The sequence below is a fragment of the Poromitra crassiceps genome (assembly GCF_964638095.1).
Source record: "Poromitra crassiceps genome assembly, chromosome: 3".
NCBI classification, from domain to species: domain Eukaryota; kingdom Metazoa; phylum Chordata; class Actinopteri; order Beryciformes; family Melamphaidae; genus Poromitra; species Poromitra crassiceps.
In genome coordinates, this window is record NC_139625.1 from 64,477,326 (window position 1) to 64,501,336 (window position 24,011).

The following is a 24,011-nucleotide window of genomic DNA, read 5'->3' on the forward strand; positions in this document are numbered from 1 at the left end:
GCCATCAAACACATGACAAGCTGAAAACAGAGAGGGCACCAAACACATGACGAGCTGAAAACAGAGAGGGCATCAAACACATGATGAGCTGAAAACAGAGAGGCCATCAAACACATGATGAGCTGAAAACAGAGAGGGCATCAAACACATGACGAGCTGAAAACAGAGAGGGCATCAAACACATGACAAGCTGAAAACAGAGAGGGCATCAAACACATGACAAGCTGAAAACAGAGAGGGCATCAAACACATGACAAGCTGAAAACAGAGAGGGCATCAAACACATGACAAGCTGAAAACAGAGAGGGCATCAAACACATGACAAGCTGAAAACAGTCAATGTGGGCCTTATTAGCACAGGTTTTAGCTTGTTATTGTTCAAGCAGACAAGAGGAGATTTCCCAAGATGCTTTTGTCTCGTCTTTTGGAGGGGTTTCAATTTTGGCATCCCAAGATAAAGGGAATATGCAATCCTAACGGCCACATTCCACTAGGTCCGTGTTCGGTCCATCTGCGCTGCGGTACGGCTTCGGAGCCGATACATTTCCACTCTAATCATTGTGTCAACTCCCACCTACTCCGCTGCGTTGCGTGTCTACTCCGTCCCAGCTCCGACGATCCGGAGCTCTCCGAAAAAGATACGCAAGGCTTCTATTTTTCACGGATGTCGGAGCAAAGCTGCAGCAAGTTGGGCGGAGCCAGGCATGGAGTCAACAGGACAGAGGTGTTTACAGCATTCAATATCAAGCCAGAGGACAGACATGTATGAGGAAAAGTGAATCATTGAAGTGGAAAACCACAAAATAATATATGACACGACACATCCTTTTTACAAGGACAACACCAAGCAAGTCCACCCCTCCTCTGCTTCACCAGTTGGGAACAATGATCTTCTGCCTGTTTGTATTTATCCCACATACAAATTGTCTCGCGCGATTTCACTGCGAGAACTTGTCGGTCTCGTCACTCTAGGAGCGGAGCCGTGACGTGCACGCAGCCAAATGCAACCAGTGCAATGCCGGCGTAACGCATCCAATTGCATAACTGAGACGGTTAAAACAATCACAATCATATAGAATCAAGAGCTGAAACAGAAACTATCCCACCCTCAGGGTGTGTGTGTGTGTGAGTGTGTGTGTGTGTGTGTGTGTGTGTGTGTGTGTGTGTGTGTGTGTGTGTGTGTGTGTGTGTGTGTGTGTGTGTGTGTGTGTGTGTGTGTGTGTGCGTGTGCGTGCATCTGTGTGTGTGTTTGTGGGTGTCTGGAACACAGCCGTAAAAGGAAATGTCTCTATGTCTCTATAATTCTCCGTGACTCTGACAGATGCATAGAAGACGTCCGGCACAGTAGATGAAAGGACGTGGAAGATGCCTCCGGCGCCCAAAACAACAACAACAAATCCTTCTCAAAACAAATTTTCTTCAGAAAATAGAACCGGGGGAAATGAGTAAAAATAAAAGGGGAAGAGGGACAGGGAGAGACAGAGAGAGAGAGAGAGAGAGAGAGAGAGAGAGAGAGAGAGAGAGGACAGATAGGGATGAGAGAAAACGATTTGGAGAGTTCTTATCAGAGCGAAATGTTCTGTTGTCTAATAGCATTTATTTTGTCATCAACATATTCCAATTAGCTAATGATTCATTAACAAATATGCAAGTGTGTATATTTTTTCTTTTCTTTTTTATTCAATTTGTGTGTATTTGTATTTCTAATGAGTAACTAAATATTTGGTCATTTATATATAAATTCATATATTTTCACAACAAATAAATATATAATTTTTCACTTTTTTTAATAGAATACGTAATTGAAAAATAAAATAAGATGTAAGATACAGTATCAAAAAGACCTCTGTAAGTTACCATCTATTGTTATTAAGATAGCAGCAGTTCAGGACATTGTCAGGGTATGTGATTCAAGTTGAGTTGAAAGGACATTGTCAGGGTATGTGATTCCTTATCATGACCTATTCCCAGTCAAACAGGGTAGAGACATAGGGCCCTATCTTCCCAGTGGCCATAGGCGCAAAAACTGGCGTTAAATGCAAAAAAACACGCCTTGCGCCTGCCTCGGGAAGATAGCAACATGGTTTTAGGCCCCGAAATGCGCTTTACACCGAAGAGGCGCAGTGCCAGAATAGGCCAGAATGGGCGTTTCTGCATTAAATACCGGCCTAACGATATCTTCCCCCCTGGCGTTAATTTAGCACTTAGCGCTTTTCAAAATCAGGCCTTATTCAGTGCGCCGCGGATATTACTGTGCTGTGCGTATTTACCACTGAGATATATGAATGGAGAGAGTGTCCCTATCTCCTCCCTGTATGTGTATTGAAGCCAAAATCCTGTGAAAATCAGTGAACCAGAGTATGCGCAGTAGCTCCGTTGAGTTAGAACCTCTGAGAGCTCCCCGCCCCTCTGAACTTTCTTATGTAGAGCTGCTGTTTCTAGAATGCGCACAGTGCATTGTGTATTTATATACAGTCTAGCTCTGTAAATATGGCACTTTAAGTTGTAATATTTTTTGTCTCGCCAAAAGTAACCAGGAAGATTCCCACTATGAGATCAGTTTATCAAAATTACGCCTGTACGAAAATCTGATTTTGGTTGTTGGAGATTTCAGACCACCGGGCTGCTGCTGACTGCTGAGTGCTCTCAGCGCTCTCAGCCTGGACCGGAAGTGGAGGCAGGCCTCACTCACTCACCCTCAGCCTCACTGGGGGGATTATCCGATGCACTGCTGTGTTGATTAAGCTAGCCTAATGTTTCCGTGGCATTTTGATTAACTTTATGATTTAAATCCTTTTGGAGCAAATGTTGGTTTTACAAATCTAACCTTGACGCTTTACGCTACGTTGTTTACTAGTATAGTGTGGGTAGCGCAGCCTGTAACGTTCCATTTAATATAGTTCAGTGGTAACGTTAGCCTAGCTGCCTAGTCTCGTCTCTGTTAACTATATCCTTACAACAGCTAAGAAAGGAGCTTGTGAAGAACGAGCATCCCCACAGTCAAAGCATTTCTCTGAGATATCCACGTTTGTTGCTTTAATACCAAAAATAAAACCCCTGTTTATGTGACGCTAACGGCTAATCCGTTAGCGATTAGCTCATGGCTGGTGCTTGCGTACGAGGCCCCATCTGACCCGGGACGGGAGTTAACGTTATAAAACACATTTCCTGGCAGTTGGACAACCTGGTAAGTTCTGAAAATATTCAGAGGCTGTTGAGCTACATGTGAAATCTCCCAGCATGCATTGAGGCTAATACATTTCGACAATAAATATCAATCAAATCAGCCTAAATTGCCTAAAGTGGTAGATAGAAATAATGTTTATGTTCACACAACATGCAATTCTCGAACATTTCAATATTGGCCAAAATAAAACATAGAACTCCAAACACAACCCTACATGTATGTGAAACATATATGTAACCCAGGTGGTATATATATCCCTCGCAGATATAACGTGATTTAGATGAGTGACAGTCGTAACACGGTTCTTTGATCTTGCTATAGTGTAGCGTATTTACATGCTTGCAGTATTTAAACTGCTGTGAGATTGGTTTGAGAAGCATAATAATATGGAATATTATATATGGAGACAGACGGGGATGAAACAGGGAGGGGGGGAGCTCAGAGCGCTTCGGTCGGCTTTTCTGACCGGACTGGATCGCTCTGTGGAATTGGAGCTTAAAAGGGAAGCTTGTGATTTGTTTACTGCACTTCTCCAATGAGCAGGTTGTACATAATTTTACGCTTAAAAGGCATGGTTATAATGCTTCAGGCCGCGTGTAGCGCCAACACCAAAATATCGAGTGCGCTGGTCCACGCCCACTAATCTGCGCTACGCCTGGCACTAAGCGCAGTTTTTAGGCCGATGCAACGATAGAGACCATAGCGTGTGTTTGATTTGAAAGTGGGCGTGTCTGGGATGAGGGAATGGACTGACTGAATGTGAGGTGAGTGTTGCCCTGCCCAACCGTGCCTCTGAGCAGAGGGAGACAGCAGCCCACTAAATAATGTATTTTACCCGACAAATCTGAAACCTATTGGTCATGTTTCAATAACGGTCTATGTACAGTGCAAACACAATATCATGTAAATACAACCCTGTGCACTGTGTGCTCGCTGGCTGGCTCACTGCACTCAGCCCCAGAGCAGAGGAGCGGGCAGTTGGCTCCCTCTGGGCAGACAGCCTCGTCCTCAGAGAGCTGGCTGCCTATCTTGAAGCATGCGATGAACGGCGGTAAATAGCGATATTCATGGAATGCGAGTTAATGAACCAGTTACATGTCCTTTGCATCTAGATTAAATGAAGACATTACCGTTAATTTTATTTTGTATGTTACATACTTATTGGCTAAGTATATTAACATTAATGGGCTAGCAAAGTCTGCCCATGTAGTCAGCCATGTTGCCTGCTCGGAATTTTCTCTTAGAAATGAAGATTGATTGACAGCTGTCATGTCATGTTGAAATTGGTTTGAAATTTGATAGTACTACTAATTTTAAGATTTTTTATTTATTTTTATTTTTTGCATACATTGTTATATAGGTGCACATCTAAAATAGTTAGAAAGTCATTTTTGATTTCAGTTAGACTTTAAAGGTAATTTCAGCTAATTTTTTGCGTTTGGTGCAGATGACGCAGCTTGTATAAAAACGTACAGTACGTACACACTGTTTATAGTTGTTTTTGAAGCTTGCAGGCTAGGGAGTTAACAGGTGTGGTGGGAGGAGCCTTACCTTACTGAACTGTGAGTTTATCCATTTTGTGAAAGTCTTCTTCTGGACGTCTTCTCTTTCATCTACACAAAAAAGAACAGACACTGTCAGACAGTCAGAAAAACGAGTTGTACGTGTTTTTGTGCGAGTGTCTGGTGTCTGCGTGTGAGAGCTTGTCTGTTGACGAAGCAATGTTAAATAATACAGGTCAATGCACTTCAAAAGGACTTTGGAAAGAGCACACACGCCTTTGATAATTACCAACTCATACTAGACTCCATCTATCTGTGATTGACTGGCTGACCGTCTCTCTTGTTGTCTTTAATGATTTCCTTTTCAGTCTTTGAATACAAGCCTCTCTCTCCCTCTCTCTCACACACATACACACACACACAGACACACACACACACACACACACACACACACACACACACGCACGCACAAACACACACAAAGTGGTGCTTAGCATGATAAGAGTCTCCTCTAATCTTGCTCAGGGCTAATTGTATCCTCATCATATCAATCACAGTGCCACTTAAAGTCCCCCCCCGCCGCCCGTCCCCGACCCGGGACAAGCTGGAGACTCGGCACAATATTGAGTCATTCCGCCCCCCTAATGACCCGCTCTCCCTGTTTCAACATGCTTATGGTCAGAGTCACGGCAATTGTGGAGCTGTTTGCGAGCCATCAACACAGCCAGACACAGCTGTAAACTGACATAAACAGCTTCTGCTGCCATTACCTGAACTCCAACTGAACTCATTCCCTTTCTCCACATAGATGATCCTGTCTGCACAGGCGCTGTTAAAGGAGCAGTTCACCCCAAAAAGTGAAAATCCGGTCGTTATCTCTCACCCCCATGCCGGTGGAAGGTCAGATTAAGTTTTTTAGTCCACAACACATTTGTGGAGTTTTCCAGGGAAACACAGTGTAGTGTACGTCACCTCCGGCAGGTTACATGTCATGGAGTGATGAGGTCACAGGTTGTTGTTCCCGGAAGTTACCCGGTGTATGCAGAGCTTGGAGAGCTAATGTAGCCAGCAGAAGAAAGCAGCGCTAACTGCTCGTACGTGTGCCATGTCTAGTGTTTTACAGTAAGTTGAATCAGGACACTACACAGAGTTACAGCATTCTCCTAAACAATGGCCCCGAGTTGACTTGGAAAGATATCAGTTACACCCTGTATTTAGCTGAAGTCTTCACTATAGAACTGAAAGTGAAACTTAAAGTGAAAGTGAAAGTGAAAACGGGACTTTCAGTTCATGGCTACAGTGAAGATTTCAGCTAGAAACAGTAAATTACATCAACTTGGCATATCTGGACTTCTGGAGACTTGGATTACTTCAGAGAAGCAGTATGGATTTTTGGGTGGGGGTCACATTTGAAAGTTGGGTTTCCCTGGAAATCTCAACAAATCTTTTGTTAACTAAAAAACCTCCCCCAACCTTCCGCCAGCATGGGGGTGAGTAGATGACTGAATTTTCATTTTTGGGTGAACCGTTCCTTTAACGAAGGAGTTATGTAACCTTCCGTGCTTTGAAAAGTACCCCTGACTTTGTTTTAATTTTGTTCTCGCACTCATTTTGGGAGAGTAGGTGGTACTTTATTTGTTCTCAAAATCTAATTTTCAAATGAAATTTAATCATTTCTACCAGAAAGTTTACAGAAAAAAATGCTGTCTGCACTTTGTGGGAAGGGAGAGTCAATGAGTAATCAATCTGGGTCACCCAGAGTCTATCAGTCTGATGATGACTAAGGGTGCTTTCTCACTGGCGCCCCGGTACCGTTCACGAGCACACTTGTCCCCAAATTGACCCCAGGTCCGGTACGTTTGATGAGTGTGAATGTTGCGTTCCGTGACTAGGCGCGGAACGGGGAACCATGACATCCACTTGAAAAGGTGACACAATAATAATAATAATAATAATAATAATAATAATAATAATAATAATAATAATAATAAAGGTAATAATAATAATAATAATAATAATAATAATAATAATAGCTCCATGGAAACAATGATGGAAGGGGTGGGACATCCGCTCTACAGTGGGAACCCCGACATATCGGCCGTCTGTCTCAGAGTCTTATTAGTCATCAGACTGATAGACTCTGGCTTCCCAGATTGATGAGTAATCAACCCAGTGTTACTGTAATGTGTTACGATTGTGAGGGAAGGTGTTACTGACAAGCAGGCACACTTCCCTGGATAAATAACGGCTGAGAAAAATGCTGCGACTGTCTCTATCTCCTCCCGTGAACATAACAGCAACAAACATAACACCATCAAATCAAACCAATGTGTTGTTCAATACTGGCTGTAATACCTGCCTGGTGTTGATGAGGAGGATAAATCAGCATGCGGGAATACAAGGATTCTGCTGTCTGGTGAAACCCGCGTATCTCCAAAATATCTACTTTTCACCAACTATGTTTTAGTTGGAACAAAGGAAGATTCTGTGCACATCCAAACAGGCTGGAGGTGCTTGTCAAGAAAGCTGGAGTACTTGATGAGAGAGAAGGAATGTATCCCATATACTTCAGAGCATTTTCAGGGAGGGACCGCACACTCCAGGACTTGACTTTTATAGAAAATGTATTATTAAAAAAACAACGCGTTTCGCTTGCGCTTCTTCAGGTCTGGTTGGTTTTAGTTTGACAATCATCCTTGAGTTTCATATTGGTTTTGAAAAAGATTCATGAGCACAAGGGCTGCAGAATTTGATCAAAGCACACAGGAGCATGTGTCTAATCCTTCAACTGATATTAATGACATTTATTTCTTCTTCTTCTTCTTCTTCTTCTTCTTCTTCTTCTTCTTCTTCTTCTTCTTCTTCTTCTTCTTCTTCTTCTTCTTCTTCTTCTTCTTCTTCTTCATGTGTGTCATGTAATGTTGTAATGTTGTCTTGGACCCCAGGAGGACTCAATCAATCAATCAATCAATCAATCAATCAATCAATCAATCATATTTAATACATGTCCCAGAAGGGCACTTTGGTTTACATCAGGCAGTAGTGGTTATTACAACATCATTACTAGTTTGAAAGTAATAAAGGCGCACTTCAGAATTATAGTAACATTATTACTAGTTTGAAAAGTAATAAAGGCACACTTCAATATTATACAATACATATACATTTGTTGCAATACAGTATGTACAGATTCCAAAAGACCATCTACTCCCTTCTGCCAGGTCGCAGCGTGCGCTGCGCCCCATTGCAAACTAGCTCATCAACAAAACGCAAGAGGCTTGCTGTAACATACAGCGCCAGTTGGATGTATCAGAGGAAAAGAGGGGTGGGGTGGAGGGAGGATGCAAGAGCTATACGTGAAGGCGGGGGGTGGGGTTTTAGGGAGGGAGGGAGGGGGGGTTTTGGGGGACTAGCTGATCATCTAAGCTTCAGCTAATGGGGATCCTTATAATAAACAAAACAATTGAGTTAGGAGGTTTTTCACCAGACAGCGACAATATGAAGCCCTTCACTCCAAAATGAGACATCCAGCATGGATATGCATTTTAAAAAGTAAATGTTGCATATGGCAGCATCATTATGCTTTCCCCATGTGCTCTCAGACACTGTAGTGTGGCCTGTAATGTGCATTATAGTGGAGATTATGACACAACAATGTCTCATAATAATAATGACACCCCCCCCTTTCTCATTTCACAGGAAATGGGGTCACTTCCCATTACTCTGGATAATAAATTACACTCTCATCGCGATACAGAGCATCAGGTTAAATATTATAACAGCGAAGCCCTGTGTGTGTGTGTGTGTGTGTGTGTGTGTGTGTATGTGTGTGTGTGTATGTGTTGACATCGGCCAGGCATTGACTAATGGAGCTGATAATGAAACTTCTCCTTTAATTAAAAGGTCGCACATTGAGCGCTGTACTGTAGAAAGATGCTGGACACACACATAAAGAGGCACACACGCACACACACACGCACGCACACACACACACGCGCCCGCACACACACACACGCACGCACGCACGCATGCACACACACACACACACCCACCCACGCACGCACACACGCACACACACACACACACACACACACACATACACAAACATTTGTAGACCTGTCTTAGTGAGGAAATTCATTTACCTATGTAATGCATTCCCTAGCCCCTAGCCCTAACCTCAACCATCACAACTAAATGCCTAACCCTATATCCCTAAACCTGACCTAACCCTAATCCTAACCTAACCCTGAAAACCAAGTCTTAACCTTCAAACAGCCCTTTGAAGGTGTGTGAGAAAGTGAGGACCAGCCAAAAGGCGCATGCACGCACGCGCGCATGCACGCACGCACACACACACACACACACACACACACACACACACACTAGGGCTGTCACTTTTCATTCGAAATTCGAATTCAACTTCGAATGTGGGGGAGGAGGGCATCTTCGAATGTATAATTGACCTGTTCGATTTTTTTTTTTTTTTTTTTATGAACCAAAATTAACCAACTGCTGCTTGCTGGTAATGTTAATCCCAAGTCAGAAAAAGTCTCCAGATTTGTCGCGTTAGTCTCTTCTGAGAAAGATTGTCTCCAGGGTCTGAAAAGTTGTCTCGAGTTGGATGCAGCCAAGTTTGTGAGGCAGTGTTGTGACTGTGAGCGTCCAAGCTAACACGTCGGGCTGATGCCTGGTGGCCTGGCCTGAAAAAAAAAAAAAAATTAAATTAAATTAACCAAAAAACTTTGAATATATTCGAACGAATTTCGGGCAATTAAAGTTCGTTCGAACTTTATTTTGGGAAAAAGTGACAGCCCTAACACACACACGCACACGCACACGCACACACAGTGAGATAAAGCCAGGCTGATCAGTAAAGCATGAATGAAATGGAACCGTGTAGCAAACAATCTCATCTAAACCACGTAATCAATTCACGTGTGCGTGTGTGTGTGTGTGTGTGTGTGTGTGTAAGAGACAACCATATCTAACTGTATTCCCATGCTGCTCTATCTTGATGCAATTCGCTATTCATTAATGCATGCCTGTAAGAGTGCAATGTTCTGTGCGTGTGTGTGTGTGTGCACGTATGTGTGTATTTGTGTGTGTGCACCTACAGTATGTGTGTATTTGTGTGTATGTGTGTCTGTACATGCATAGTGCCATGGGTGTACAAGTACATCTATGCAAGTTCATGTGCGTTTCCTCTGTGTGTGTGTGTGTGTGTGTGTGTGTGTGTTTCCATGTGTGCTTTCAATGGATTTGGGCTCTTTGTGTGTTGCCTCAGTGTGTATGCATGCTATATGTATACAGTATGTCCTTTGTGTGGTTTTGCAGCTCTTCCACACAAGCAAAACGACAACATTGGTCGATTGTCAAGGTGGTGAAAACTACCAACGTTTCCGAATGCGTCGTCTTTCGGTCGTGTGCATACGTCAGAGTCGGGAGCTGTAACCAGGAAGTAGCAGCGACCTCTGGCTGTCATTAACGTAATGACAGGAAGAGGCAGGATTGACAGAACGGTGACGTCCTCGTCTTTCAACTTCCTCGGCGCAAGAGGAAGTGTCCTGTTTTTAACTGTAACCCAAACCATAAACCTAACCTTAACCAAGTTGGTTGAGTTGCGGTATTTCTCTACCTGGACCCTATTTTCCTCACTTTCTGTGTCTACATTAAGTCACTAATCAGGACAAGAGTTATTGAAGTTGGTGCAGTATTGAAGAGAGCAGGTCACAAGCTGCAATATAATCAGATGGTGCAGCGACCAGGACTCATACCCGCCAGCTTGCCACCCTGAGACACGGCCAATTGTCTCTGTAGGAACATCTGACCAAGAAGTAACGCTGCCAGGAATTAAACCCGGGTCTCTGAGGTGGTGCTTAACCTCTACACCCAGACCCCCGTAAATCTACTTCTTCAGTTGTTTCTGTATGATGACGTGTTGGTGTGTGTGTAGTGTGTGTGTGTGTGTGTGTGTGTGTGTGTGTGTGTGTGTGTGTGTGTGTGTGTGTGTGTGTGTGTGTGTGTGTGTGTGTGTTACGATAGAGCATTATAGCTGGGTATGTGGTTCTGTTAGGATAGGAGTAGGTGTGGTTTGGACAGGTTGTTAGAATATTGATAGGGAGAGACTGACATCACACAAAGGGGGTGGAGTGGTGTTTGATTCATTAACCCAACAGGTTGCACCTGGAAAGGGGCAGAGATTCTGTGGCGTTTGAATTGTAAGCGCGCCACGACAAGCGAGGACGCCGAGGTGGACTCTGGAAGACAAAAGAGACTGTATCCAAACAACCTTTCACACACGGACCACGGGTGATACACCTTTCCCCAACCCCTGAACTTCCATACCGAGACCGAGAGCGGGCTGGCCGAGTTGGACAGACGAAGCAGCTGAACAGGGCTCGTCTGCTCAAGCGCGAGCTGGTCGCGGCAGAGCCAAGAACAACAACACCAGGAGTAGATAACGTTAACGACAAGTCTTGGGTGAGTCAAACCTACATGATACCCCTCAGATAGAATTACATTCACCCAGGTAGTCTCACTTTCACGTTAAAACACACGTAGGGAAGCGCCAGTTTACGGGCTGACTAACCTTAGCGGGGTAAACTAGGAAATAGTACGAGCCAGGTTAGTTAGCAGCGTAACAGTGTGTGTGTGTGTGTGTGTGTGTGTGTGTGTGCATGCGTGCGTGCGTGCATGTGTATGTCCCAGTGCTGCTATGCATGTGTGTTTGCTGACTTTGTATGCTTGAGATTTGTATGGATGCACTTACTGTACCTGTGCATCCGTGTTCCCGGAAATGTGTGTGTGTGTGTGTGTGTGTGTGTGTGTGTGTGTGTGTGTGTGTGTGTGTGTGTGTGTGTTTGTGTGTGTGTGTCAGGTAGAGTGAGAGTGTGTGAGAGAATTAGCGGGGAGGGGAGGAAGCAGCGAGAGATGGAAAGAGAGAGGGAGGGGGCAATCAATAGTCCATCTAAACCTCCGCTCTTCTATTGCAACCTGCTGCAGCTACACACACACACACACACACACACTTATGCATGCACACACACACACACACACACACACACACACACACACACACACACACACACACACACACACACACACACACTTATGCATGCACACACACATATACTCATGATGCATGCACACACATCTCATTAAAGAAACTCCGACACTAATAGCTTAATCTTGGTTTGAGGGAAATAGGGGAATAGATTAGAGCTGGACAAAGAGCGAATCGAATAGAGGAGAGGAAAGACTGCAGGCTGGAAGGAAAAGATGAATATGAGAATGGAGAAAGGGAGAGAAAAGGTAAGAGTGGAGAGAGAGAGCGAGGGATAGAAAGAGAAAGGACAGGGAGGACGAGAGGAGAGGAGAGGCGGAGAGGTTGAGAGAAAGCAAAAGAGAAGGACAGAATGCTGGAGGACATGGAGTGAATGTCTATGTGACAGCAGAGAGTCATTCTGCTTGCTTATTAATTTCACTTTTCACAAGAGACTTGCCCACATTGTAGGGACACGTTTCTTTTCTCCGTGTTTCTTGCCTGGACCTTCCAATCCGCCCAGCTGAGTTTTGGCTGCTTCTGGTCTGGCATCGTGACATGCAGCATCGCTTTCCTCAGTTTAAAGAACAATTAGCCGAGGGGGACTAACCATTAGCCAATCAGCGCCGAGGGGAACTAACGATTAGCCAATCAGTGCCGAGGGGGACTAACGATTAGCCAATCAGCGCCGAGGGGGACTAACGATTAGCCAATGAGTGGGACTAACATCGTTGTCAAGCTGCTTCCTGTTGTCAAGTGTGTGGAGTAATAACAACAATGGCGGACGCTATAGAAGAGATAGACGCTGCTATTGAGGCTGTTTTAAATCGATTCAAAATATAATTTACTTTGAAATCCAAACAGCACTCAACTTTGAAGGCATTTCTAAAGGGGAGCTGTTGTTTGTGTTCTCTCCACTGGATGAGGATACATTGGTCACCAGTAGCCAGACCAAATAAAACATGAGCTCGCAGATTGGTCAGGTTCCCAGGCTTGGTCTCTTGTGATTGGTTAGGGAAAATTGAATCCCCCTCCCCCGACAGAAATCTGTTACAGTGTTAGACTAGAAGATGTAAATGAAGTGTAACGAGTTGACAATAGACTACTTGCACAACTCCACTAATTCCTGAAATGAGTAGGGCATCTTGGTTTCCTGTCCTATACTATTGGATGAACTGATTAATGTCAGGTGTGCCTGATCACTGTTGTTGTGACTGCAGCAGTCAGGCACACCTGACATTAATCAGTTCATCCAATAGAGGGTATGCATGTGATGTCACAGAGGCAGAAGTCACTGTGGGGTCACGCCCACTGAGTCACAGCAAGACTGAGCTTGAATGCAGTAATCAGCCTAGATAACTGACACCTGGTGCTCAGGGAGGAACTTGACACTCATTTTGACACTCATTCCTGATTGAGGGGGCGTGTTTCAGTGGGTGTGCATACCCTCTATAGTGTAGGACAGTCACTGAGCCACAAAGAAGCAGAGGATGTAACAAAAAGCAAAAGTTATAGATAGGTTTAATATGTCCTCATCCTCCCCAACACTACTGGCGGAGGTCAGTCAATACTTGCACTAACGCTGACAGGCACTGTGTGTGTGTGTGTGTGTGTGTGTGTGTGTGTGTGTGTGTGTGTGTGTGTGTGTGTGTGTGTGTGTGTGTGTGTGTGTGTGTGTGTGTGCGTGCGTGTGCGTGTCTTGAAAACAGATGGAAGAAGTGATGCAGAGTTAAACATAACTTTGGTTGGGTCCACTACCTATAAAGAAGAAGACAGAAATGGGGTTTTATAGACCCATTTCACAGCAACTGTTTTTAGATGGTAAAGCAGGAAGTAAAGCAGGTATAACCAATACCATTAAAGATGGTTCCATTCCATTTAGGTGTTCCAGTGCCAGGGCCCTCATTAATGTTATTGGTTACACCTGCTTTACTTCCTGCTTTACCACCTTGAAACGGTTGCTGTGAAAAGGGCCTATTCGAGCTATCTCCATATAAAGGCCTTGCATGCCCCCCAGCCGTGGTCAGAATCAATCTCCAGCTCGGTGGGAAGATCGTTGGTTTGTCAGAATGTGCTTACGCATCACGTCGAAAATCAACTGTGCCCGTGCAGAGTTGCATATCTGGGCCCGGGCAGCCTGCCTGTCATGTATAAATCACAAAGCAATCGCTTCAAATGCGCTTCAACGAGCTCAACAATTACACTACGAGTGGCCTCAATTAGAGTATGACTGCCTTATGAATATACTCCAGCTGACTCCAGCTAACCCTGAACAATCATGAAATAAAATAACAATGATGATAATCATTTGGCCGTGTTCAGCCAAATCTCAGCAAGCGATACAGCAAGTAAAGCTGATCCTGAGGTGTAGACCTCAGATACAGAGGAAAGTGGGCCCTCAGTCTGCCCTCAGGATTCATATTGGTTTTTTACTGCATTCAATTCATTCTCAGTCCGATCGATTTAACAATGCCAAATGGAAAGTTCACGAAAACCCTGTGGCATGAAAAGGTTGTCCTAGCCAACCTTGAGAAATAATTGAAGATGAATGATGAAAGTTACTTTTTACTTAGTGTCTATCTTTAAAAAAAAACTTTTTTCTTTGTGCTACTAATAATTTTGTAATGATGTCACTTTCTTCAAGTGGTGACTTTCTCATTTTGGAACAAAGCGCGTCAGTGGCACGGGTCCGACGCACACCTGTGAATGGCGAAGAGTGAATGGGGGGGGGGGGGTGGCTTCGCTATTGTCTGGTGGTAACAGGAAGCAGTACATGTCTTCGCTAGCCTCGGAGAAAAAATTGGCCAAGCAAGACTGAACCATGTCCATGGTGTCCCACTCCCCCATCAAATTTAATGCCCACTCACAAATTAGTGTCTCATCCCGGCTCTGGGAACAAAATTCTCCAATTGCAGTTTCTGTTCCCAATGTGAAGTGACGGCACTGAGAGTGAGCTGAGTGTAGCAGCATTAGCCGTCACAGAGTGAGCTGAGTGTAGCAGCATTAGCCGTCACAGAGTGAGCTGAGTGTAGCAGCATTAGCCGTCACAGTTTAATATGGGAAAGGGATTAAAGGGGAGTCCTCTTCATTAAGGGATTCTCACATGATGCTTGTTGTGGTCTGGAGCCACTTACTCCAACACTGCCTCCAAATCACAGCCACGCTTTACCAGCAATAACCAGGGCCGACAGAAACAAGAGACACTGGGAGAGATAAATATACAACAACATGGCACGAACACACACACACACACACACACACACACACACCACACCACACCACACCACACCACACCACACACACACACACACACACACACACACACACACACACACACAACTGCACTACACACTACACTGCACTCTTGGGCTGACACTGACTTTCCAAGTAGCCAATATTCTGGGCTTGTGTAGCTGAAGACCTGCAGACAGAGTGCAGCCATGTGCCTGGGCTACAGAGGGGGTGAGAGGGACAGTATAGTGTAGATGTTTGACAGCTGCCTTACAAATGAAGGGTGAACCGGTGACACTTTAAGACAGAGGCCACTCAGACGGTGACATCCTGAGACCTCACACCACAGCTGTGCTTATTCCACCTGTCCCATCTTTCAGCACAGTCACCAGGATAAGATGTAGGCATTGTACATATGTGGAATCCACGGAAATGTAAAATATGAGCATTTCTGAACCAAAATGTCACGTTATATCACATTTCTACATAGGTGAATATTAATGTTATACATGTCATAGAGTCTAATGATGTGTATAAGGTTAATATTCACGTAAATAACTGTCTCATGATGAAGTACATCCATAACCCTAACCTTAAAGGAGAACTTCACTGAAAAACAATGCTGATTTTATTTTGCACATCATCTGACACACCCAAAAATTGTAAACAGTTTTGGACCAGTCCACAACTTAACTCAAATCAACTCTCAATAACTGCCAAACTAACTGTCAAACTAAATGAATGAAGGTGTTATGGTGATTCAAACAGCTGCATGTGCTGGTGATGCTGCGGGTTTGAATCCCGCTGTTGCCCTTTAGCATCCCCCCCACCTTTCAGATGTTTTCCTATCACTGCAGTATGCATATCTCATAAAAGAAGCTATTATATATAAATACATGTTTTTTCCCTTCAATGGAAGGTAGGATGAATAAAAATATTGTTGTTTTCATGTTAAAAAAAAAACTGAATTGACAAGTTAATTTGCAAAATGCCACACATAAAAAAGTATCTCTAAACTATAATGGATTCAGTCTGTAAAAGTGTCATCATTTTGTCAACCAAGGACTTAATTTACAAACCGTCCTTGAAAAAGTTCTATAATTTGTTTCTATTATCAATCATTTTGTCAGAGTACTGTAGGTGACACTTTTTTCCAATGGCATTTTTTGGAACGATGGGCCTCAATTTTTCTCCTCCAAATATAGAGTAGTCTAGTTCCCGAGGGAAGAAGTTTAAACAGCCCTTGCTGGGAGGGAAGATGTGCTGGCACCACTTTCAGGTTGACCAGACAACCATGGCAGGACATCAGACAGCTGCCCAGACCCACTGCAGGCCCAACACTTGTCAATCAGACCCCAGGACATGACAAACAGCCAAAACAGAGATACAACAAAATACCTCAACAAACAAGAACAGCAGCGTTGAGCTGCGCCAAAACAGCTGTCCAGCTAATACAGTCTGCTGAAACAAGGAGGGGGATTTTCATCCATCCAACATGGGGGCTACTTTCAACAGTTTCCCGGCTAATGATGGAACTGAACTGAAAGGCAGCGTGGAGGGTTGTTTTGATCCGTCATGGAAGCCACCTGGAGCCTCCAGAGCTCTGCTGCCAAACTACAGAGGAACACAAACCAAGAAACAAACAACAGAGATCGATCGCAAACCCAAACAGAGTACTGAGCTGGTCCACATGGGGCATGGCCCTGTATTTGGTCAAAAACTAATACCGGTTTCCAAAGCTGTGGTCAGCAAATGATACACAGGTGACTCCCGAACACATTCACTTCCCCATGCGGAGGCACACACTTTGAGGAAGCACACTGATGACAGTTTAAATTAAATTACACATTGAAGTCTTGCCAGGTCCAATTTTGACAAAGAGAAAGTTAAAATTAAATACAGTTTTCTCATTGAGGTAGGTAGCCTAAAGTGTTGTTTTTGTCTTCCCTAATTGCTTCTGCTTTCAAAGTGGAAAAGGACAGAAGAGAGCTGTCTCCCTCAGAAGTACAGATAGATCTGTCAATACATTTTATAGTTCATGTTTTATCAATATTGCAAAGCAAATAATGAGTTCAAAGGAAGAAACAACACCACTAGACAAAGTAAAAAGTAAAAAAGAAAAGAAAGAAAGAAGAATTAGTCCTGTTCATGTATTATCAACAAGCTCAAAGCTATAATAGCCTAATACTGTAACAAAGAGAGAGCCGAGCACAGGTAACAGCAGGCAGCAGCATCCAGTCAAAATGAGACAAATAGAAAACCGTCAGCTTTGAGAAGTGTTCCACAGAAGCTGTGGGGGGGGTGTTGCATGTCCCACCACTCCAAAGAAACACCCCATGTGTCGTCAGATCTCCAAAATGGACGCCGGCGGCAGTTTCTCCGCTGCACAGCTAATGGATCTGAGTACAAGTAGGTAACATAACTAGTGTTTGATCCGTCGTTGCAACACGTTTAAAGCTTTCATGTTCAAACTCCAACGGGGACGAGTTGAAGAAATGAGGTCTCAAGAGACGATGTTTGAGACAGAGTGGGTCGTTATAGAGCTCAGAAAGCATGGAGCCATGGCCTAGTGATTGCCTGGATTGTCCCTGTGTTTGTTAACCTGCTCACTGAATGAGTGTGACTGGAGGCTATAACACACAGCCTGCCTGGGACAGTGCAGCATACTGTACACAGGCTGTACAACAAAGAGGAAATCAATAAGATCCTAACTTATACATGTTCCCATTGATAAGCACACAGTAGCACCACCTAGTATTCAGGAGCCAAGACACTTCTCAATACCTGGGTGGTCACTTCCATTAGACTTAGAGGGTGGTGACACTCGGCTCCGGGCCTGGGACCATCCCTACACAGGACAGGCACAGGATGCTGCGATACAGCTCATTTATATGTAGTCATATACAGTAAATGTTTTTATGAATGTAAGATGAATCATACTTTTGTATGTTGGAGTGAAACATACATAACCAGTGCTTCCACAGCATGCTTGTGTAAGTGCGCGGTTCAGTCGCTAACGCTAGCAAGCCAACCCTTGGCTGCCATTACAGTGTTCTCCATACAAGAGCTGAGATCACATGAAAAACAATTGATAATGAAGTAGGATCAGCACTAAATGTCACCTTCATGTCACATGACCTGTACTGTGCTTTAGCTTTGAAATACATTTCTCTTAGATAGAGATAGACAGACAACAAGGGCTTAGTCGTGACTGCCTGATCCATCATGGAGGCCATTTTCAACAGCCCTGTCATCCTAATGGAGACCAGTAAAACTGTAGAGTAAGAAGCCCATGAGGGGTAAACAAGCCATCCGTCTCCATCGTCGCCGCGGCCCGGCGCAACGCCCGTGTTTGTCGTTGTTTTGGCACCGGTCGCCTGGCAACGTTCACGGCCATTAGCAACGGAAGGAATCTGTGACTAAATCCAATCACATCAGGTCATTATTGAGAGATGAGAGGGAGAGATAGAGAGACAGAGTAAGGGAAGATAGAGGAGAGAGAGAGAAAGTGATGAGGGAAGAGGTGGTGAGAGAGACCCGAGACAGGAGAGCTGGAAAGACAGAATGAAAGAGATACAGAGAGAGACAGGATGACAAGAAGACAAAAGAGGGGGGAAGACTACGGATACACAAGGAAGAGAGGAAGAAGAAGGTGCAAGAACAAAAATAAGTTAGTAAGAGAATATGTGTGTGTGTGAGAGAGTGTGTGTGTGTGTGTGTGTGTGTGTGTGTGTGTGTGTGTGTGTGTGTGTGTGAGAGAGAGAGAGAGAGAGAGAGGGAGGGAGAGTGAGTGAGTGAGTGAGTGAGTGAGTGAGTGAGTGAGTGAGTGAGTGAGTGAGTGAGTGTGTGTGTGTGTGTGTGTGTGTGTGTGTGTGAGAGAGAGAGAGAGAGAGAGAGAGAGAGAGAGAGAGAGAGAGAGAGAGAGAGAGAGAGAGAGAGAGAGAGAGATGATTGGAAGGTGAGAGGCGGGGATGACAAGCTTATGTCAGCCTCAATGTCAATTAGTGCCACAGCAGTGTGGCACAGGCAGACCTGCAACGCTGGAGAAAGCTCTGGCACAAGCCATTATCATTCTGATAGGGGGGGGAAACACTCTGTCTTGTTTGTAATTCTTTAAACCAATCACAATCGCCCTGGACGTGCTCATAGCTCAACCACCGTCAAGCCCGCAACAGCAAGGTAAAACACTTCTGGTGAGAATCTTCAAAATAAAATCTGCAACACTAGGAGCTATACAATATTCTGTTCTATTCACCGAAAGAACCAAGCAGGCCTGCCTTATTGCATGATCCAAATCTTGGAGAAAGCATCCATTTGCAGGGTGTTGGTTGCTAGTTCAGAGCTTATTGTTGTTAGTAGAGAAAGAGAGAGAGAGAGAGAGAGAGAGAGAGAGAGAGAGAGAGAGAGAGAGAGAGAGAGAGTGTGTGTGTGTGTGTGTGTGTGTGTGTGTGTGTGTGTGTGTGTGTGTGTGTGTGCGTGCGTGTGCGTGCATGCGTGCATGCGTGCGTGTGTCATCTCAAACTAAGGCTGCCTGCCACAGATGTACTCTAGCCCTTTCTCCTCAGCTGGAGAGGCACAGATGGCTCGGAGCATTGCTACTGTGTGTGCGCGTGTGTGTGCGTGTATGTGTGTGTGTGTGTGCGTGCATGTGTGTGTGTGTGTGTGTGTGTAGCTGTCCAGACATTTACAGGCTCGAAAATGTAGCGCTGATACCCATCATCTGCAGCCAGAGAGAGAGAGAGAGAGAGAGAGAGAGAGATGGTTTTATTGCATAGTATCTGACATGAACTCCTTATTCTAGCAGTATAAAATGGTCCCATTCTGGAGTTTGAATGCTCCGAACATTACATCTGTGACTCATGATTAGATGGGAGAGTATCCACTATGCATCATATTTGGATCATATCTTGGAATATTCGGGCAATAATATCTCTGGATTCTTAGGGTTTTTTGAGGAGGGAGAGAGAGGCTTTGACTACTTTATTACTCTTGTTCAGCCTTTAGATACTGTATCTTTTGCACTTTTTGGAGAAATCACAGTTCTATTAGGCCGTGTTGGGACCCATGAAAAAGTGCTTAGAAAATGAGTTTCGTTCCCATGTCATGGGCACTACTCATTCAATGCATTTTTTCATAGACAATACCCTTCTGGACTTTGGGTTAAAAGTTCTACTCATAATATCCTGCAGTATTTTGTCACAAGCCAGAAATGTATAAACAGTTTATAACCAAAAAACGAAAATCTTGTGCTGCTGTTTTTGCTTGTAAAATGTGTTTTTGGCAACACAAAATCTTTCTCAAATGTCATAAATGCTAAAATGCATATACTTAACATCTGAAACAAGTATTGGTGCCTTTAGTTTACTCATATGTGAATTTAGATCATGAAATGTAGCATATTTGTTAAAGAATATGCTTCAACTTAAGTGTTTGCCACACAGTACAATGAAACCTCCACAGTAAATTGTGCCAAAAGCTTATGTTTCATACATAAAAAATGTCTCAACCTACTGTGTAATGAAAGGTAGAAAAGAAAATCAGGGCACCTTGGACCAAAATGGCAGAAAATCTATCAAAATGTTACCACGCCCCCTAAATTGGAATAATGCAAAAAATGGACAAGACTAAAAATTAAAGTACTAGAGGTCAGAATTATTACAACATATGGTATGAAACATTTATTCAAGTACCACAAAGTGTCACAGCATCTGTCATTTGTACACCCCCCCCCCCCCCCCCCCGCCAAGGAAATATATGAAAATACAAAATAGCATACAAATGCATCACAATAAAACCTTCTGTTGGCTGTGTAAGTAGTCTGTGCTGTTTGCATTTATGCATTGCATTTAACTGGATGTAGGCAGTGTGGCAATTCTTTAACAATTTAATAATTCTTGAACAAAACAAGTAGTAGGCCTACATAGTAACATGTTGGGTTACTCATCCCTATCACTTTCATCAGAGTCATCATCCCATGTACCTCTTTCTTCTGTTTCCTTTGACACATTTTCACAGTCCTGGCAGTGACATAAATCAGTGCAAGACAGTTTTGCAGACATGCATGAACATCTTCCAGTTTCACATTTGCTTTTTTTACAATTACAGTGGACTACCTGCAACACACTATCAGGGGCAGGATTTCTAGTCATCCATGTTACTGTTAACTCCCCATCCTCCATGCCCCATCCATTGCCAATGGGTGAAGGAGCACACATCCTACTAGTCAGAGAACGTCTCATCACTGCTGCTTGGTAGTTTGCCCTTTTGCAATGTTGGTGGAGAGCATCACTTGTTGGGGGAATGGACAGTTCTGGCAAAGCTGATGATGCCGTACAAAATGATTTGTACCTTGCATCGTTCACGTTTTTGGCAGATGATTGGCCATACAGGTGGCACACATATTTGCTCAGTGTGTTGAAAGTTGACTGGTCAAGGTTAAAACTGCTGCCAAGATTTGTGAACCCAGTCAGGTATTCTTCTTTCTGGCAAGCAAGAGAAAATGTCTTCCCTTTGCCCTTGCCATGAAAGGCACTGGTCGAGTCACAACCTGTGAAGGTATGGATGCCAATGAGTGCAGAACAAACACTGGTGCCAAGAGCTGCTGACACCTTAGCCACATCAATGATCCTCGTTCTGTTGCCTACTCCTGTGAAGAAATACAAGCTACACTGTAAATCTTTCTGCAGACTTACAGCAATCACTGCCACGTCAGTATCGGGGCTTTTGATGACTACAGTTTGGTGTTCTTGTGCAGCATGCTGTGCATGTACAAATACCCTAGTGTCATATTCCTCATGGTCACATGTCAGTTCTTGAACAGCAGTGACAGTTTGTGAACCCTCTTTTACGGAAACACAGTGACACAGTTCTCCATGTGCTATGTACAAGCTGAGGTCCCTGCCCAAAATGGTGAGGTCAGCATCTCGCCATGCAACATAGAGGAATTCTGCCAGTTCTGCTTTGTTTGTTCCATCTGATAGAAACTTTTTCCATTGCGTTGGTGCCTTTTGATCCCGTCCATAGATTTGCACCCGTTGTGTACCGACCCCAGCCCTACGTGACCGCTCTAGGTTCTTAATGCTAATTTTTGGATACTGGTCAATGACAAAGTCTATCCGTGTACACTTGTGCTGCAGAGCTAATTTGAGCACATACTGTAGTACGTTTTCAGCCAATTCTCCAAAGGTAGCCGGTTTGGAACGAATGGCTTGAATGACTGCCATGCCATCGAAGAGAATAGCTCCATCTGACGGAACTTGTTGAACTAAGCAGTCTTTGTCTTTGTTCTCCAATATATTCATCAGAGCTGATTTGTTTGTTTTAGCTAGTGACCCGTCAGTACTGGCTAAAGGATATGAAACCGTTCCCAAGGAGTAGGACAGAACTTCCCTCAGGTCTATCTTTCTAGTTTGACCAACAATGAGTAGTCTGGAGAACAGTTTCTTGTCAGCACGCAGAATCACATCTTTGCCTGCTGCAGATTTCTTCTTTGTCTTTGCCTGGTCACTGAAGGTCTTCAGTTTTTGTGCCTTGATGGGGGCGAAAATGTCGACTGATTTTGACAACAGTCTTTGGTCCAAAAAGACTTTGACAGCTTCTTCACCTCTTTCTTGTGCTGCAAGCAAATCATTCTTGACATCTTCAGCTGCTACTGTCCCTGAGCTAAGACAAACAATGCCATCTTGGTGTATGTCAAATGGGTTCAGCATAGAATCTATGGTGGAACTTATTCTGGTCACAGCATTTTCATCGGCATGAATCCGTGTTTGGTCCAGATCTTTTCGTCTCCGTGTTTCAGGAGATTTACCAGCCATTGACTCACATTGTCTAGCTATGGCAGCTCTTTCATGTTGTGACAATATCCAGCGAGACACTGCAGCCCGATTCAGTGTTATCCCTGTCCAGCCACCCTTTGTCTTGGAATCTCTATTGCATGTTTGCTCAATAGCCTGGTCACAAGCAATGGAGGCAAATCCATGGGCACTTTGACGTTGGACAGTCCACTGGCCTTTTACACTGAGGTCTTTGTGACAAGAAGGATGTGTGAGAGGCAAATTGACCATTTCCAGCCAGTATGAAGGCAAATACCTAGCATAGTTTACACGGTCGTAAGCAAAAAACCATGCCATCATCAGGCGCACTGTTGACAGGTGAAGCTGCCAGTCTGATTCACGTGTTGCTCTCACAAACAGCAGTAGTATTTGTACCATGTCAATGTATGAACTCCAGAAGGCAAACGTTGGGTTTTCTGCACTTCTCGTTTCCACAAAGACGGCATACTTTGAACACATTTTGTCAAAGTTCTCATTTGCACACAAAACATCCATTGTTCTGTCTGGGAAAGCGTCTTTGATCTCAGTGATGACAGCCATGCACTCATCTCTCTCCTCTGGTGTTAATGAGTCTAGGAATGTGCTGAATCTGGCACGTTGCAGACTCTCATACATAAGTTTGTGTGCCCTCATGCTGCGGTTGTAATGATGACCACTGATCACACCATTGATGGATCCTTGGGCAACGACTTCAGACTCGATGAGTATGTCTTGCAGTCCTGCATCACCAAATCTTTTTCCTAAAATGCCTAGGAAGGACATGCATGTATGAAACTCACCTAGTCTAACCACAAGACGCTTTGTCAACTCATCATCTTTCCAGCGGATTTGCTGAGCTTTGGCATATATAGCTTGGTCAAAAACTAACACTACATGGTCCAGTTCTAGCTGATCAGCAAGTTCAACACTTCGCTTCAGAATAGTGTTAACTGTTGACATCTCTGTCGGTGAAGCCTCAATGACTGGAAGATAATACAGTGCTGACTTAGGTAGAGTGGCATCACTTTGTAGCATTGTGTGGAAACCTGTCCAGCCTGGTACTGTACATGCTTCAGCATCTGTGTTCTTCACTAAAACATATGCCAGTTCTGTTTTGGCAGCAGACACAGTGTTCAACCTGTACGTTTCCACCTGCAATGGAACACTTTCATCCTGAAGCAAGTTCTGTGGCCCTTGTCTTTTAGTCTGTGGATAGTGTTGTAGCGGGATGCTAGGAG

The 24,011-nt window shown here is 44.1% G+C and overlaps 1 protein-coding gene across 1 annotated transcript in view; it reads right to left on the minus strand.

Annotated features, from left to right (window-relative positions):
* The window catches only part of dmd (dystrophin), a gene marked incomplete at its 5' end in the record, with an annotated part of 540,780 nt that overhangs the window by 374,884 nt on the left and 141,885 nt on the right, over positions 1-24,011 (minus strand). The window contains one exon of the mRNA XM_083633507.1: positions 4,739-4,800. Within this exon, the coding sequence (XP_083489633.1) occupies positions 4,739-4,800 (62 nt within the window). The remainder of the gene's footprint in view (positions 1-4,738; positions 4,801-24,011) is intronic.